Source organism: Acanthochromis polyacanthus, chromosome 6, assembly GCF_021347895.1.
Source record: "Acanthochromis polyacanthus isolate Apoly-LR-REF ecotype Palm Island chromosome 6, KAUST_Apoly_ChrSc, whole genome shotgun sequence".
NCBI classification, from domain to species: domain Eukaryota; kingdom Metazoa; phylum Chordata; class Actinopteri; family Pomacentridae; genus Acanthochromis; species Acanthochromis polyacanthus.
In genome coordinates, this window is record NC_067118.1 from 25,967,531 (window position 1) to 25,982,468 (window position 14,938).

General features: G+C 43.5%; 1 protein-coding gene across 1 annotated transcript in view; it reads right to left on the reverse strand.

Annotated features, from left to right (window-relative positions):
- Nucleotides 1-14,938, reverse strand: part of plxna2 (plexin A2) — a 149,632-nt gene that overhangs the window by 46,142 nt on the left and 88,552 nt on the right. The window contains 6 exon segments of the mRNA XM_051949196.1: nt 4-121; nt 4,063-4,213; nt 10,827-11,030; nt 11,329-11,425; nt 12,506-12,706; nt 13,871-13,985. Coding sequence (XP_051805156.1) covers nt 4-121; nt 4,063-4,213; nt 10,827-11,030; nt 11,329-11,425; nt 12,506-12,706; nt 13,871-13,985 — 886 coding nt within the window.

Consider the following 14,938-nt stretch of genomic DNA (forward strand, 5'->3'; position numbering starts at 1 on the left):
TACCACAAAGGAGTACAGCTGTGAGGAGCGAGCTCTGAGTTCTGGTCTGCACTCGCCAACACACAGCTGGACCGGACCAGGTCTGCTGTCTGCAAGAGCTGCATCCATCTCACATACTATCCTGCAAAAGACAGAAATGAGTCAGTTATAGTCAGTGTGTTTAAAAAAAAAAAAAAGGAAAATAATTAAAAAATTAAAGTCTAATCACTGAAAAGATAATTACTTGAAGCTGTTTGTAAAATGCCATCATGGACAAGAGATAATTCTTTCTTTCTTCAACATAACTTCCAACTCAGAAGTTATCGTCACGTTTGAATGCTTGAGTGAAGTTGTGGAAAAGTAATCAAAACACTTCTCAGCTTGATATTGATTTATCCTCCACTCTAATTGCAATCTTCTTTTGTTGTTTCACTCATTTCATTACGGGACACATCCAGACATCGACCAGAACCCCCTCGATGACAGTCTTTAAATGAGTCTAATGCTCCTCCTCCCTTGGCACTCCAGCACTCCCAACCTGAGTGTAGTAAATTTCCCACCAACAACCCGGGCCCCCGACAGCGCTGGTGCTGTGCCAGTGCGGCAAGTCTGATGTAATTCATGCGGCACGATCAATATCGTTCTATCATACCATGTGATCAGGTGTCACCCAGCTCTGCAGGTGACTAGATCAAATGACATAATAAAATGAGAACGCCTATTGATCGCCGGTGCCAGGCGAGTGCAATAAAGTACAAGAAGCAATCACAGCGCGGAGAGTGAGACAGAATATGAGGCAGATGGCAGGGGCAGGTAGGAGTGGAGCTGATGAAGCAAAGCAGATGTATTGTTTCTCCAGCGCTGATCATCTGAATTACAACAAATGACTCTGGGAGGTTTGTTGGATGAACTATGTGGTAGAGAGTAGCTAAAGGAGGGTTTACTCAATGACAGAGGTGATGCTATCCTCTCACTCGGCCTCAGAGAAACAGAAATTCACTTTTGCCTGGGGACCAGACAGCCTTTATATTGTGTATTACAAATACACATAAAGTCAGTCTGGAACTGCTCCATTGAACCAAATCTAGCCCAGAGGCGGGACTACCGATCACAGCTTGAATTGAAGAGAGCCAATCAGCGTAACACATGTGTGATGCAATCACTAAGCGACCTAACAATTGCCTTTCCGCCATGATGTTTTGTAGTTTTAACAGCTTCCTTCGCCGTACAGGGGTCCTGAGGAAATCTAAGCTCTCCCTTTCAACAGTGGAGGGCAGCATTACGCATTCTATCGTACAGCCTGCCGGAATTAAAAATATATCCTTTTTAAAAAGAAAAGCTTTAAGAGCTGCTTCTTGTTGAGGTTTTAAGGACAAATTCAGCCCGTGCAAAAAAGAGGAAAGCGCACGAGAGAAACCTCGCTCTGTTGCGGTCGCATCATTAACTCCCGCCTCTGGTGCTCTGATTGGTTCGGTCTGATCTGCTCGGAGCTTGAAAACCTGTCAAAATGTGTCAATGGAGGAGGGCTAGACCGTATTCCCGTATATCCCTTATAACGGGAATACAGTCTAGCTAAGCCAGGCTAGATTCACTTCACTTGAAGGCCTGCTGCCCTTTGTGAAGCTGCAGATTTATGGAAATATGTTTGGCTTTTCAAAACTGAACCTTCAATTGGATCTTAGATAGCAGATCTCTGTAGAAAACCCTACCCACCTGCTCTTCTGTAAAATCTGAGGGTAACTTTTAAGCTGAATTCTTACTAATGAGGACTCAATTTGGCAGCGGGATAGAAAAATGCAGCAGTATCAATGCTTGGGAAAAATGCACTTTCTGACTGCTGAAAAACGCAAAAGTTGAGACTTTTCTTCAAAGCGGGAGTGGTTTTCACACATTCCTCTGAAGTACTAACATAAAAGACACATAAATATGTATTTTTTTTCCCTTTTCTGTCCGGTCCAGTCCATCATAGGAGGCCCGGTGACTGAATTAAGATTGGAAACAAACACCAACAGTAAGATAAGGACACGCACGCAATGAACCAATATGACCTCGAGGTGTGAAATAAAATTCCAGCTCTGAACACCATCATGGAAACTCCTCCAAAGTTAGACGAAAGAGGTCATAGGTTAGTTTTTTAATTTTGCTCAGTCGATTTTTTTTCTTATGCCACATAAATGGATTTCCGAGCTTGTCCCCAATTGGATTAAAGTGCTGTCAGATCAGTGTGCTGCTGACAAATTGTCCCCTACAGCCAAGTGGCACAGAGTGAATTTTAATTACAACTGCCCAGTACAGGGCTAGAAGACTTACTGTATGGCATTTGCACTACACATCAGCTGATGTTATATCTATAGCCCTTTACCACAGAATCATTCTGATACGGGCATCAAAATAACCTGTAGGGTAGTAGCAATAGGGCAAGCATGTGTATGTGACATAGACATTGTAAGTGCAGCATTAGACTAAAAGTGTGTGAGTTACAGTAATGGTGCAATGCTTAGCTGTTCTCTTTCCGAGGGCAGAAGTAGGCCAAAGAAAGAATTAGGGTTAAAGGCTCCTCTGAGAGCCATGACTGTGATAGCCTGTGTGTGTGCATGTGTGTCATCTATGACTTAGTGCCACCGCTTTACATTTTAAATTTAAAGTCTTAAAGTCAGTGAAGAGAGAATTTTAAACTACCTGCAAGAAAGGCCAATTATTCTGAGCTTTGCCCTAACTAAAAAAAAAAAAAAAAAAAGCTCTAAAAGTATTGCTATAATATTTCTAGGGAGGGCGGTGGTTCTCAGTAATGAGTTTGCAATGGCGTAGTTGTAATACTTTTTTTTCCTCATAATGTATTGATTTTCCAAGGTTTAATTATTAACCTATTGTAGCTGGATAATGAGTATTTTTGCGCCTTCTGTACAGCATCCTTCAAAAACTCTAATAGGATTAGTTTTTGTATAGAATTGCATTTCCTCCTCCAACAAAGCCCAATACCCAAAGGCAATCCAACCTCATCTCAGTCCCAATATGTTAATATAAGGTTCGTGTAAATGAACGCGGTATGTGTACATCCTTGTCTATCTCGGATGAGGCCCGCACCACCTGAGGAGGGTAAACAGCCACCAGGCATTGAGGTTTCTAAGTCTACACACATCTGCATGTCTAGCCCGAGGAGGGGGTAGATGGGCGAGTTGTGAAGCATGGGCCACGTTTCATTAGTTCAGGGTGAGTGGGGCAGACTTTACCGTGATGTACACACAGCATGGGACAATTAGGGAGGTAAACACAAGTAAACACACACAGCTGTTATGGGATTGTTGCTGACTAGATGAGCTGCAGAGAGAGAACTGGGCTAGTGTGCTGCAGGGGGAGAACAGCAATGTCAGGACCAGGCTGTCTGGACCTGCTCCAGTCTTCATTAAAGCAGGGATGGTGGGGAGGGCAACGTTTTGTCGCAATACACATATCCTGATTAGAGTTTCTTAGCTGTGTTATGTCTTGTAAATATACAAACCCCAGGCTTGATGCACAGTAGTACTAACAATGGATTTAGTTCATTGCTACGTATTATGGAATTACGCACAGTTTAATGCTCCAGAAATAAGAAGACGTGTGAAATCAACCATCACATCAATAAATGAGCCATTAATTTGTAAAGTAACTGAAGAAATTCTTCAGTCATTACTCTAAAATGTGGTCATTTATTGTCACAATAACAGAATTTTCTTGGATATCTTCTTTTTATTCAGCACAGCACTAGTCAGATTGACAGGCGCTAACTGGTTAATTCTGGTAGCTTGTCAAGACACTCGTTCACCAAGTCCTGCAAATCTCTTTTACTATTAAAATAACAAGGATGACATAACATTCTATAATAGAATTTCCTAAATGAGTTCAAAAATTATTAATTTATATATTTCTGTGCAAATCATCTAATTATATCATATGGCGCACTCCTATCAGGACAGCTGCCCAAGAAATTAGTTGTTTGCTAATTGGAATGTTTGGCTCATGCAACACTGAGAACAATGTTTAAGGAAGTTTGAAATCACCAAGTTAACACTAATAATAATCATTTATCTTGTTTGCATGACTTACTGTTCAGCGATGATGTAGCCATCCTCTACAGGCGTACACCTCACCCCTGCCACCTCCACGTTGCCCACCATATCAGAGAAAGCCAGACCGAGGTTGGTGCCGTGGATGGTCACCCGAGTGCCTCCCTCTGGGGGTCCAGCTACAGGGTCACCTGCAGGGTTGAAAAAGTCAGGGAGAAGGTTGATGCGCCCGTTCTTATAGAAACTTATAAATGAGCACAGGTTTCTGTAGATGCTCAAGGGTAAATATGCTCTTTTGGTCCAGGTGGCTGTAAAAGCAATTAAGAACACTCCCCGCTCCTGCACCCGCAGAATGTCAGAGCATGCCATGAGTCACTGTGCCAAGAGCATGTTCTAATCACAACTGCAGCTACCGGCACATGCTTCGTAGCTCTTTCTGTCTAAATATGATATTACATCCACACACACACACACACACAATCACATGTGAAGACGACACATTTAACCGTCTTTTCTCTTCAACGATTGCCTACTCTTGGACTGTGCAATCAGTAAATCCAATAAAAGGAAGTTCACAATAAAAATAAGAGGGATTATTACGTCTGGATAGCCGCCTGCTCAGAATCTGCTGCTGTTGCCATGGATGGTAAATCTAACAAGGGGCTGCATTAATACTTAGTGGAGACCACCTACTCATAAATGCAATATGGCTGCCCAGCATGACCTTGGCACAGGGTGGCACAGCGCCTTCTGTGCTGCAGAGCCCTGTTGAGGATCCAACCTGGCCATTATCCAGCCCTTTAAACAAGAGAGGAGAAGACAAGGAGGAGGAAACCGGAGGGAGAAAAAAGGAGCAGGAAGATAAAGAAAGATCAAGAGGGCGGACAGTACTGTTTGTTGGACAGGGAGGCAAAAGGAAATAGGTGGACTACGAAAGAGGAGGGCAGCAGGGAGGAGGTGACTGTCACTTTGCAGTGTGGAGCTGCTAGTGCTATGTAAACAATCAATATGCTATTACTGGCCATGCAAGCAGAAGGGGGGAAACAAAGCAACAGTCAGTTGTACCCGCTCACCGAGCTGTAAAGTGCCACGTGACGGCGACCCTTTAAGAGGTGCCGTACACCCTCCCTCGCTACCCCCGACTCCCACCAGGGCATTGCAGCTTCCCTGTGGGATGCCGGCATTGTAATCTAGATTCAGTGGACATTAATTGCTCTGGATGTAAAGTAAGTGTGTCACTGCACCGCCTGAGGGGTCTGAATACATGAATCTTTAGCACTGCTTGGGCATGCAGGGTAATATAGAGAGGGGGAAACATAATGGCTAAATATATCCATGTCAGGCGATGGCAGCAGCTATTCGAGAAGACTTAGTGATGGTTACATAAGCAATGCAAGGGCCTGAGAGAGAACAAGAGAGAGAAAAGGAAGGGAAGAGAGGGAGAGGGAGAAATAGAGAGCATGCAAAAAGAGAAGGGGACTGACAGTAAGAAGAGGAGTAAAAAGAAAATGGAATGAGCAGCGAGGGGAAAGTGGATGCCACTCTGTTCAGCCCCATCAGCCAAGATGGGTGACAGGTGAGGCAGGGATGGTGACAGGACAGCAGTGCTGTATCACAGATGGGCATGCTAAAAGCTTGGAGACCTCCTCCTTCTACCCTTGGGGCTGAAATGGAGCCTTTCCAATGGTGACCAAGCACAGGAAGACAGTCTAATCCATGCATGAAACCCATTTGACTGAGCTCCCCATTGGCAGATAGAGCCTTGATTCAACAGATCACAGAAAAATCGCCACTTCAAAGACGCACACCGCCGATGTCTCCAGCTGCGAGGCGTGAGAGAAGTGCTGCTCTTTGTCTCTGTGTCTGTACTTCTTACACACATACAAAGGGGCTAAAGCTAATGTGGATCCTCTTTGTGCACGGGCTGTGCTTTGATTGCCCTAAATGGATTCTAATGACCTTTACAGAGTGACCGTCATCACATAGTGTCACATACTGTAGATGATCTTTAGAAAGGCAGAATTTGTCTTCATATATGACTGAAAAATAGTCTGTTTGCATTTCTTTTTCTTCTTTTGCTTTATGTCTTTCATCATCTCGTCTCCCTCAGGCCGGATGACACATCTTCCTCCTCTAAGCACCAGCTTTCTTGTTTGTTTTTACCATTCAGTTTGTCTTTCATGGGGAAGAGGATGCCTCATTGGTCATGCACGCACACCCTGCTGTCCTTCCTCCCCCTTCTCCCACCCAGTGCCGCCATGCCATGCTCCCTGTGTAATCCCTTTAGCGGCAGTGCTGCTTGCTGCCCGCCTGGCATTGTCACACTGTCAATAGAGGGTAATTCCCAGCAAACAGCCAGTCAACTTGCACGCCGCTCTCCCTGTTCCCACTCGTGCACTCTCTCGAGCATAATCTATCTCTCTCCAGCTCAGGGGATCAGAGTATTGCCCACTTGCCACTACTTCCTGAGACATTCCCTCGGATTTGACTACAACCGTACAGTAGCAAGAGCCATGCAGCAGAAACACGAAACAGGGGATGGGGTGAAAGAGAGACATTCTAATTGACAAAAAAAGGAACTTGCAAAACATAAAGGTTGTCTTGTGAGTGAACGATCTGTTATTTTGAGGAAAATACCAACTATGCCGATGGAGAGAATGGCCTTCAGCGCAAACAACCTGGAGTTGTCTGTCAGCGTGGTGTTGACATATTCAGCTGAAGTAATGGTGGGGAAAGATGTGCTGATGCAGCCAAGGCTAAACTCATACAGCAGAGAGCAACACACCGACCCAGCTGCCTTCAGGCTATGCAAGCCTAGCATGTCGCTGTAACTACAGCAGCTGACCGAGCCCAAAGGAACTCTGCAAGGCAATTCAGCAATAACGATATTTAATTACCCCATCTACCATTAAAATACACAATATCAGCAATTCTACAGTATATTCTTCACCATCAGTCTTTAACATTGTCTACAGATTTATTACACCAGGATTTTATCTCCTTGGAGCTCCAGGGAGATTCTCCCACCCGACCCAACAGTTGACGTATTTCCATCATGGCAGTATATTTGCTTTTGACATGAAATAACCCTTGATACAATTTAGAAGCTTGCAGCTAATCTCTTTGTCTTTGGACTCTGCTCAGACTAATTCGAGGCTGTCACATTTAATTGTGAGTAGCATTTAATGGGCTTGATAAAACCCCACTGATCACTTGTACCCGAACAAACTACATCCTAAATACTTTATGGGGCCTTAAATGTCTTGTAGTCAGCCACGAGATATGGCCTGTGATGAAAAGGAGCTTTTAGTGCGTAAAAAGGAGAAAACAAGAGACAAGAGGATCAGATAAGAGGTGTATTTGTAAATGAGGTTTTATCCGCGACTATACTGATGGGAGTTTTAACCTATTGTAGGGTTTGCGTGCGGATGTGTGGGCCGAACACTTGTTTCACCGTGTAATATTTGTTCTTCAGCTAGAGATTAATGAAGGGTAGTGCCCATACAGTACAGAAGCACTCTCAGCAGTGAGGAGAGTTCAGTTGCAATCTGATTCTGACTGACAGACCCATTATCCCTGTGGTGTTCAAAATATCAACAATCAACAAGCGTGCATACACTCGGTGAGCAACACAGAGAAAGAGAGGAATCCCATGTTTATCTTCCTTCCCTAAAGTTTATTTTCACTGTCACTGGGAGGCAAGGGAGCCTCTGCACTATACTGTAAACTCATACAGAAGCCACGGCCAAAGCCTATTGAGGAGACGCCTTTCATATGCCCATCCAACTCCCAGCTTCATTTGATGTTGTTCCCTCTGCTGTTAGCAGGGGCTTACATCTCTTCAATATTAATGGCCCATGGTGGGAGGCACCGTGGCACTTAATAGAAGCATTAATTATTCAAAAGGCCTATCTTGTGGTAGGCACATCTACTAATGTGCTAGTATGTATACAAATCAGCTCATGATGGGGGCTTTGGTGCATACAATCAAAACCAAATTTATTAATAAATTCAGCCCACCAGGGGGATGTCTGCTTCTTAAAGAAACTGTAATCACTGAGAGACGAGGGGGGTAGGGCGGAGCACAAACGAACGCCGACTCCGCTGCCAACAAAGAGGAGAATAGGTGTGTCGGTGTGTATCTGGAAGCACATGCTCACGGAGAATTGGTTTTGCCACCTCCAGACGTAAACAGATCAGAGTGCTGATAGACCACAGGTGACCCCACTACCCCTCTTTTATACTTCCCACCCCTTCATGGCTCAATTTCCCTGCTTTATCTTCTGTTCTTTCACACTCATAAACCCTTAGTACGTTCACAGTTTTAACGTCACCCATCTCCTGTACTTAAAGGAGAGACTGACCCTGTAATATGTTGTTAGTTGCTGCTGATTGAGGCCCTGTTTGAAGAATAATAATTACATTTACACTTCAATCTGCTTCAAAAGTAGTGTTTGATGTTTTGTAATTCTTAAATGCCTTTTGACATTGTCACTGCAGCACTTCATCAATCTTTAGATGGCGTGCTGCGTATGAAGCCAACATCTAAAGGTCAGAAAACAGCATCTTATTGAGATCACATGGAGAAATTAGTATCTCTTTGCCCTTGATGTGTAATGGATTTCTGAATGACTGTTGACATTGAGAGCGTCCATAAGCTCCTATGTGATTCCTGCAAACTGACAAGTAAATGGGATGTTCACTGCAGATATTTGAGATACAGTTTTAAGAAAATGTTTACTGGTATTGTAAACATTTTCTGGAAATATCTTAAGGTGATATCTCTTCAGCTCAAACAGGCTGTAATCAATACACCACTGGACAACAGATGGATACAACAAATCAAAGGTTTAAAAGTAAGTTTAAGCCGTGTTTTCTTTTCATTGCTTATCTAATATTTCTGATGTACCTTTCAATATGATTTATAGGTAAACCATGAACATTTTCCTAACTTTGGAAGCTTTTAACATTTAGCATTTCCCGCTCAAGAAAAAACCCTCAAATACTGTATAGTTGATGTTAACATTGAAGGATTTTCATGAATATTTGTAAGTACTTTTTGTCATGCAGCTCTCTCAGAGTGACAGACGAAGGTGTTGAGACCACATACCATCATCATAACACTCATGAAAACAGAGAGCTGAATGAGGTATGTCCCTGTGGGTGGCTATGAGCATGCGCCATAGAATGACAAACTGAAGGCATAATGGACATAATAACCAGGATGAGTCAGAGGTAGTGATACACAGGGAGGAAAAATGAGTGGGGGTTAGAAGACAGAAAAAGAGACAGAAATAGATAGAGAGAGAAAGAATGGAGGAACTGAATTAAAAAAAGAAACAGGGAAGGGCTTCTTTCCTTGCTTGTCTCTTTTCCTGGGTTATCTGAGTGTAGTATAGCGAATCAATTTACCAAGTTGTTAACTTTAGTTTTTAATTGGCTCGAGTACGATGTGAGTATGTGGTGGAGGAATGAGAAGTCAAATGGATCAATGTGGAGGCAGAGAGGTCTGCTGGGTTAACCACAATGCACTGGTGTGTTACCAAGCCTAATTAAATAATATGTCCCTCCTGGGCTGACTCCTGTATGACAGCAAACCCACCAGGCTGGAGGAGAAGGCAGCCTGAGCAAGCAAAGGCCCACTTATGGAAAACAAATACAGACTTCCAGGTCATGACCCTTGTGCTGCTGATGCAGAAGATATCAAGCTACTATGTGGGGTTTTTGCTACACTGGTAAGGCTGAGAGAGTGAGGGGGGAAAAAAACAAAAGCTGCAGCACACATTCATTTGCTTGTTAGCTGCATGAATAGCTAAAGATATGTAAGACAACTAACTGTAGGCTAGCTGTATTAGAAACTGCGAGTTATTCAAAGCTTGCTTGTGAAGCTCACTTTTTAACATTGGTTGGTGCCAAAGTTACTTTCAAAGGGATGGAATAACCTTGTATGAAGACAAAAATACATTAAAATCTATGAGCAGGCATCTGTGCAAACTGCGCAAAGAGAAGGCAGATGTCAAAAGACAGCCCCTTTAAAATTGAATACCTCTGCCCCCGTGTGTGCATGTGTGCGTGTGCCCTTGGATAAGTCCTAAGGAGAAAAGAACCCTCACATGAATGAGCACCCGTGAGCATAACACATACAGTCATTCAGGTACATCAGCAATCGTACAAAAAATAAGCAAGGTCTACATCTTTTTTCTTAATTAGAGAAAAGACACAGAAAGGAATAGACCAGATAAAAGGCTGCAAGAAAGACACCAAATGCTGAAAGCAGGCATTAGTTGGGGTAAGCACCCCAGGGAGCTTTGTGGAAGGTTTAATCTCATTTCTCCTGGATCCAGAAAAAAAAGCGAGTAGAGTAGAGAAGCTACTTCTCATGCAATGCCTCTCAAATCAGACATTTTACTGTCAAGAGTGCTACCCATCTCTTAAGAACTCTGCTGTTATCAGCTCAACTTTTGCATAAATGTTTAAAAAAAAGAGCGGGCATGCCAGAATCAAGTGTAGTCTGGGCGTACTGCACTTTACTGGTCATGACGTGCTTTGGAGGATACAAAGAAGGGCTTTAACTATGTAACAGCATTGCCGCTGTCACCAATGGCAGTGTCTCATCAAGCTGTTACAAGCTGTTAGGGCTGTTAACTAGAATTTGAAATGCAGTCCAGCAGTATGAGCTGAGTGCCTCGCGATCTTCTGCGGAGAACTGTGACGAGATTGAAAACACATTCTGCAACGGTGGCTGATTATTGCACATTGATCTACGTGGGCAGGTGGAAAGGACGGACAGGGGATTATGGGTACTGACCTCAGTGATGCGTGGGTTGGTACATTTCACATTCTTGCTGGACAGGTTAAGCCAGCGGGTGGTGTAAGGGTTGATGGGGGGACAGTGGTGCCGCAGCGTGCACCTTCCTTCTCCACTGCACCAGCCACACTGGAACTTCCGCTCTGCCTTCAGACACATGCCGCAGCTGTCCCGCTGGGCTGCACACTTGTACAAGTGCACTGTGGGATGAAGAACGCAGTGCAGTGAACACAGAGCAACTGAGCATTTTTTTTTTTTAAGGGAAACTGACAGTGGGTCTGCTCAGTTGAAGTATCTCTTTTTTGATGTGTTAACAAATGTCTTAAGATACCGTACACATGTGATTTACAAACAACATCAGGAAATACACACATACTGTCTTGTGCTGTGGTCAGAAAAGATACATTCGAGCACAGCGAGAGATCACGGAAATGATGGAGAGCTTGTCCATCTTCATCCTGTTTGCTAGCACATGTTGACAGCATCTTCCGTTCTTACCTTGAATATTCTCGGGGTTATCAATAATGAAGTTGCCATTCCACACCACTGAGAAATCCACAGGCAGCTCACTGATTTTCATCCCCTCGTACAAATACTAGAGGCGAACGGACAGCGGGGGGAAATAAGAGACGGAGATGGAGATGAAGGTGGAAAAGAGACAAAAAAAGAAGGATTTCAATGAGAGGTCTGAGAATTTCAATCCCCATGAGTCTTGGTAGATGCAGCACTATGTCCTTCCAATGTTACCCCAAACTTACATCATCTCAGTATCTGAGAGCTGACAAAGTGAAAACCCACAAGAAATGGGACAGCTGGGCAGAAGATTGAGCCTCCCTTCTGGCCTTTATAGGTTCTGTCCTTAACTGCCTCCTGTGCCCTTAATGCCAGCCTGACTTTCATTGTGCATGTGTGTGTGACAGAAAGAGAGAGAGAGGAGAGTAAAATGTGTATGTCTGTGCTTCCTCTGGGAATATATACTGCAGGAGTCAGAACGTGCTTGACTGGAGGGCAGAGCCATGCTGCAGTCATCTCCAGTGTAATTACCTGGGTTAAAACTACTATATCTCCACTGAATAAATGGCACACATACACAGACGTAAACACACTATGTGGCAAAATGATCTGGCACCCATTTTGTACAGAGAGTAATATAACCAATGCAATTACCTATTTGTGTGTACTCTGCATGATGTGCACCCAAATAAATAGTTTAAAAAAAAACCCCACAAAATCATGCATGACCAGTTTTACTCATCTTAGCTCAGTTTGGATAAGTTTCACCCTCGTTTCAGTCAACTGCACATTATGGGGTAATGATGTGTGTTCACTAATTGCTTTAGGATTTGAAACTCTAGTAAAATCAGATTTCATAGAAAATGAGCTAAATGTAAGATTCATATAGTCCCATCACTGATGATTAAATAAAGTTTTTCATTGATATATATTACCAGTTGTGATTCATGTTTATGCCTTGAAAGCAAAGCTGTGCTGTCCAGAGATGTATTCATGTCGCATATCAATTTAACTATATGTAGAGATCTAAGGAGAAGCTCCTCGTTGCTTGGAGCTTGTTTCCTGTAATAAGGGGAATTCTGAAAATGATAACACACAGAAAGCAGAAAAGGGGAAAAAGCAGCCTGAAATAAGCAGCCAGTAGCTGAAACCTGCAACCTACCGAGCTGTTCTGGCATTGTACGCTGGAGCTGTTGAAGCGGAGGGCGGTGACTCTGTGGCTGACTCCCTGGATGTGGAGGACACACTCATAGCCCCGCTGGCCAGATTGAGGCTGTGGCAGGTTCTTGGCCTTCAGGGTTATAGGCTTCACCTCACCTGCTGGGATCAGAATCTCCTCAGAACGCACCAGCTGGGGGCAGTCCTGGAGGGAACAAGCGCAGGCCAGAGAGCACAAGAGTGTCAATAAAAAAAGAAAAAAAAATGAGAATGGTGCATTTTGTCGTTTAGGTCACGAGCAAGATGAGAGGAGTCACAATTCCACAGGAGAGGGATGAATAGAAGATGTAAAAAACACAGTAAGATGAAGTAGAAATCCATTCCGAGTTAGAATTTAAAAGTGACTAATTTGACCTTTGAAAGCGTCTGAGCTGATACTGGAGTGTTGAAGGACACATTATCAAGACAGGAATTGTACAACTGCTCAGTGAGAATGGTATTAGTGCTTAGTGATTTACAGTACAATTCAGCAATTAGAGGTCAATTCTGTCCGCAGTATGATGTTGAAGAAACATTCGCGCGATCAAGATCAAAATCACAGCTTTTAACACTAAAGCTGTGACCTTTAGCTTTGCACATCCTTCGAACTAGAGTCCTCTTAGATCATATAGATTCAACTACGGCTTTAGAATGGGATCAGCTGTGTTAAACAGCTGCTATTTCTGCCAGGCAGAAAGAAGCTGGCCTCTATTCATAACACTGCCACAGATTAAAGCATCTGATCTAATTAATACAACTGAGAGACTCACACAGCAAAATACATAAGAGCTGAAACGCTGCTAGAGGGGTGTCCACTGTGACGTCGGCAGGAGATCCATATACAATGTAGCTTAACACCCAAGAGAGCAGTTACCAATGCACATCTTGCTCCTCTGCCAATGGGTTTAGATCAGTAAAAACAAATATTTAACAGCATCCACAAGCAGATAATAAAGTAGTGCATGTAGACATAACATATGCGCACACGCATATTTGAAGCAGTTTGTTCCCATCTCAAATGATTGACATGGTCAGAGTGATCTTATGTCATTGTTGAGACATGCTAAGCTCAACAACTGCAGGGATAATAGACTGTTAATTGCTGCTGCAGAGAACAAGAGCTCTGAATGAGAAGCACCATTTCGGAAATAGAAGAGCTTAGATGGCTGTCTTTCTGAAGACATGCCCCGAGGCTGACACAAAGCTGGAACACAGAGCAAGATGCAGGCAGAAGGAAACTGAGAGAAGAAATGCGCATGAGAGAGGGAGAAAGAGGACGACAGAGGAGACGATAGGTTAACTCATACATGCACGTGTGTGTTCCACCAACCTCAGAAGCGTTGACTCGTCCCTCCTGGAAGGAACAGCTGGAGGGGTCATGGGTGCACAAGTTGCGGTATTTGCACCAGTGGCAGCGGAAGGCGCTGTTCACACATGACAGACACCTGCAAACACACACGTGCACACACACTGAGTGAGGGATTCTGGGAAAAAATTAAAAAAATAAATCGGCGCAGTCAAGGAGGGACAGCGAGTGAGCCAAAGTTGGGGAAATGCCACATAGGAAATGAGTTCAGATCCCAAGTGGGCACCTGCTGTTGTCGTGCCCTTGTGGTTGGCACGGTACCTAATAGCTGCTGGGCCAAGTTCTCCCTGCATACATTTTCGACTGCCATACATTAATACCGTGTGTCAAGTGTGAACGGGAGGTGGAATATTAACCCCTGCAACCACAATCAGATGGAGAAAGAGTGAGAGAGAGAGGGGGAGAGAGAGGGCTGAGTAATGAGGACAAATAAGACACTGGCACAGCTTGATCCTGCAATTACCATTAGCCCTGAATTGTTAAAGTGTTGCTGTAATTACTAGCTTTTAGGTGTGTGCGTGTTTGCATGTGAGCACTTTTGCATGTATAATATGCAAGTGTGTGCGCGCTTGTGTCATTATAAGGATACATATTGTACAGCCAGTGACTAAAGCCAATTTCAGGGTCTTTGCTACTGTAGAAGTTTCAGCGCAATGATGCAAAAATACTCCATTGCAAATCCTGCATTCATAAAGAACCCACCTCTCTATGTGCCATCATTATTAGTCACATTATTGGATTGTTATTACTAATGTATTAATGCACGAGCCGCATTTTAACATCATGAGTTGATAATGTGGAGCTACAGTTCATCTTACTTTACTGTAAAACCACACATATTATATTAGATGGTCACTGCAGGATTTTACAATGATTTACTTCATGTAATCCAAAAAGTAGGGATATCTCATGATCATTATATTCTATGTATATTAATTGCATTACAGTACTTAAGCGAATGCACTTTCCTTTACGGTGCATGTTATACGGGTGAATGGATGCGAGATGAGCAAATACAAGAAAGGACAAGAC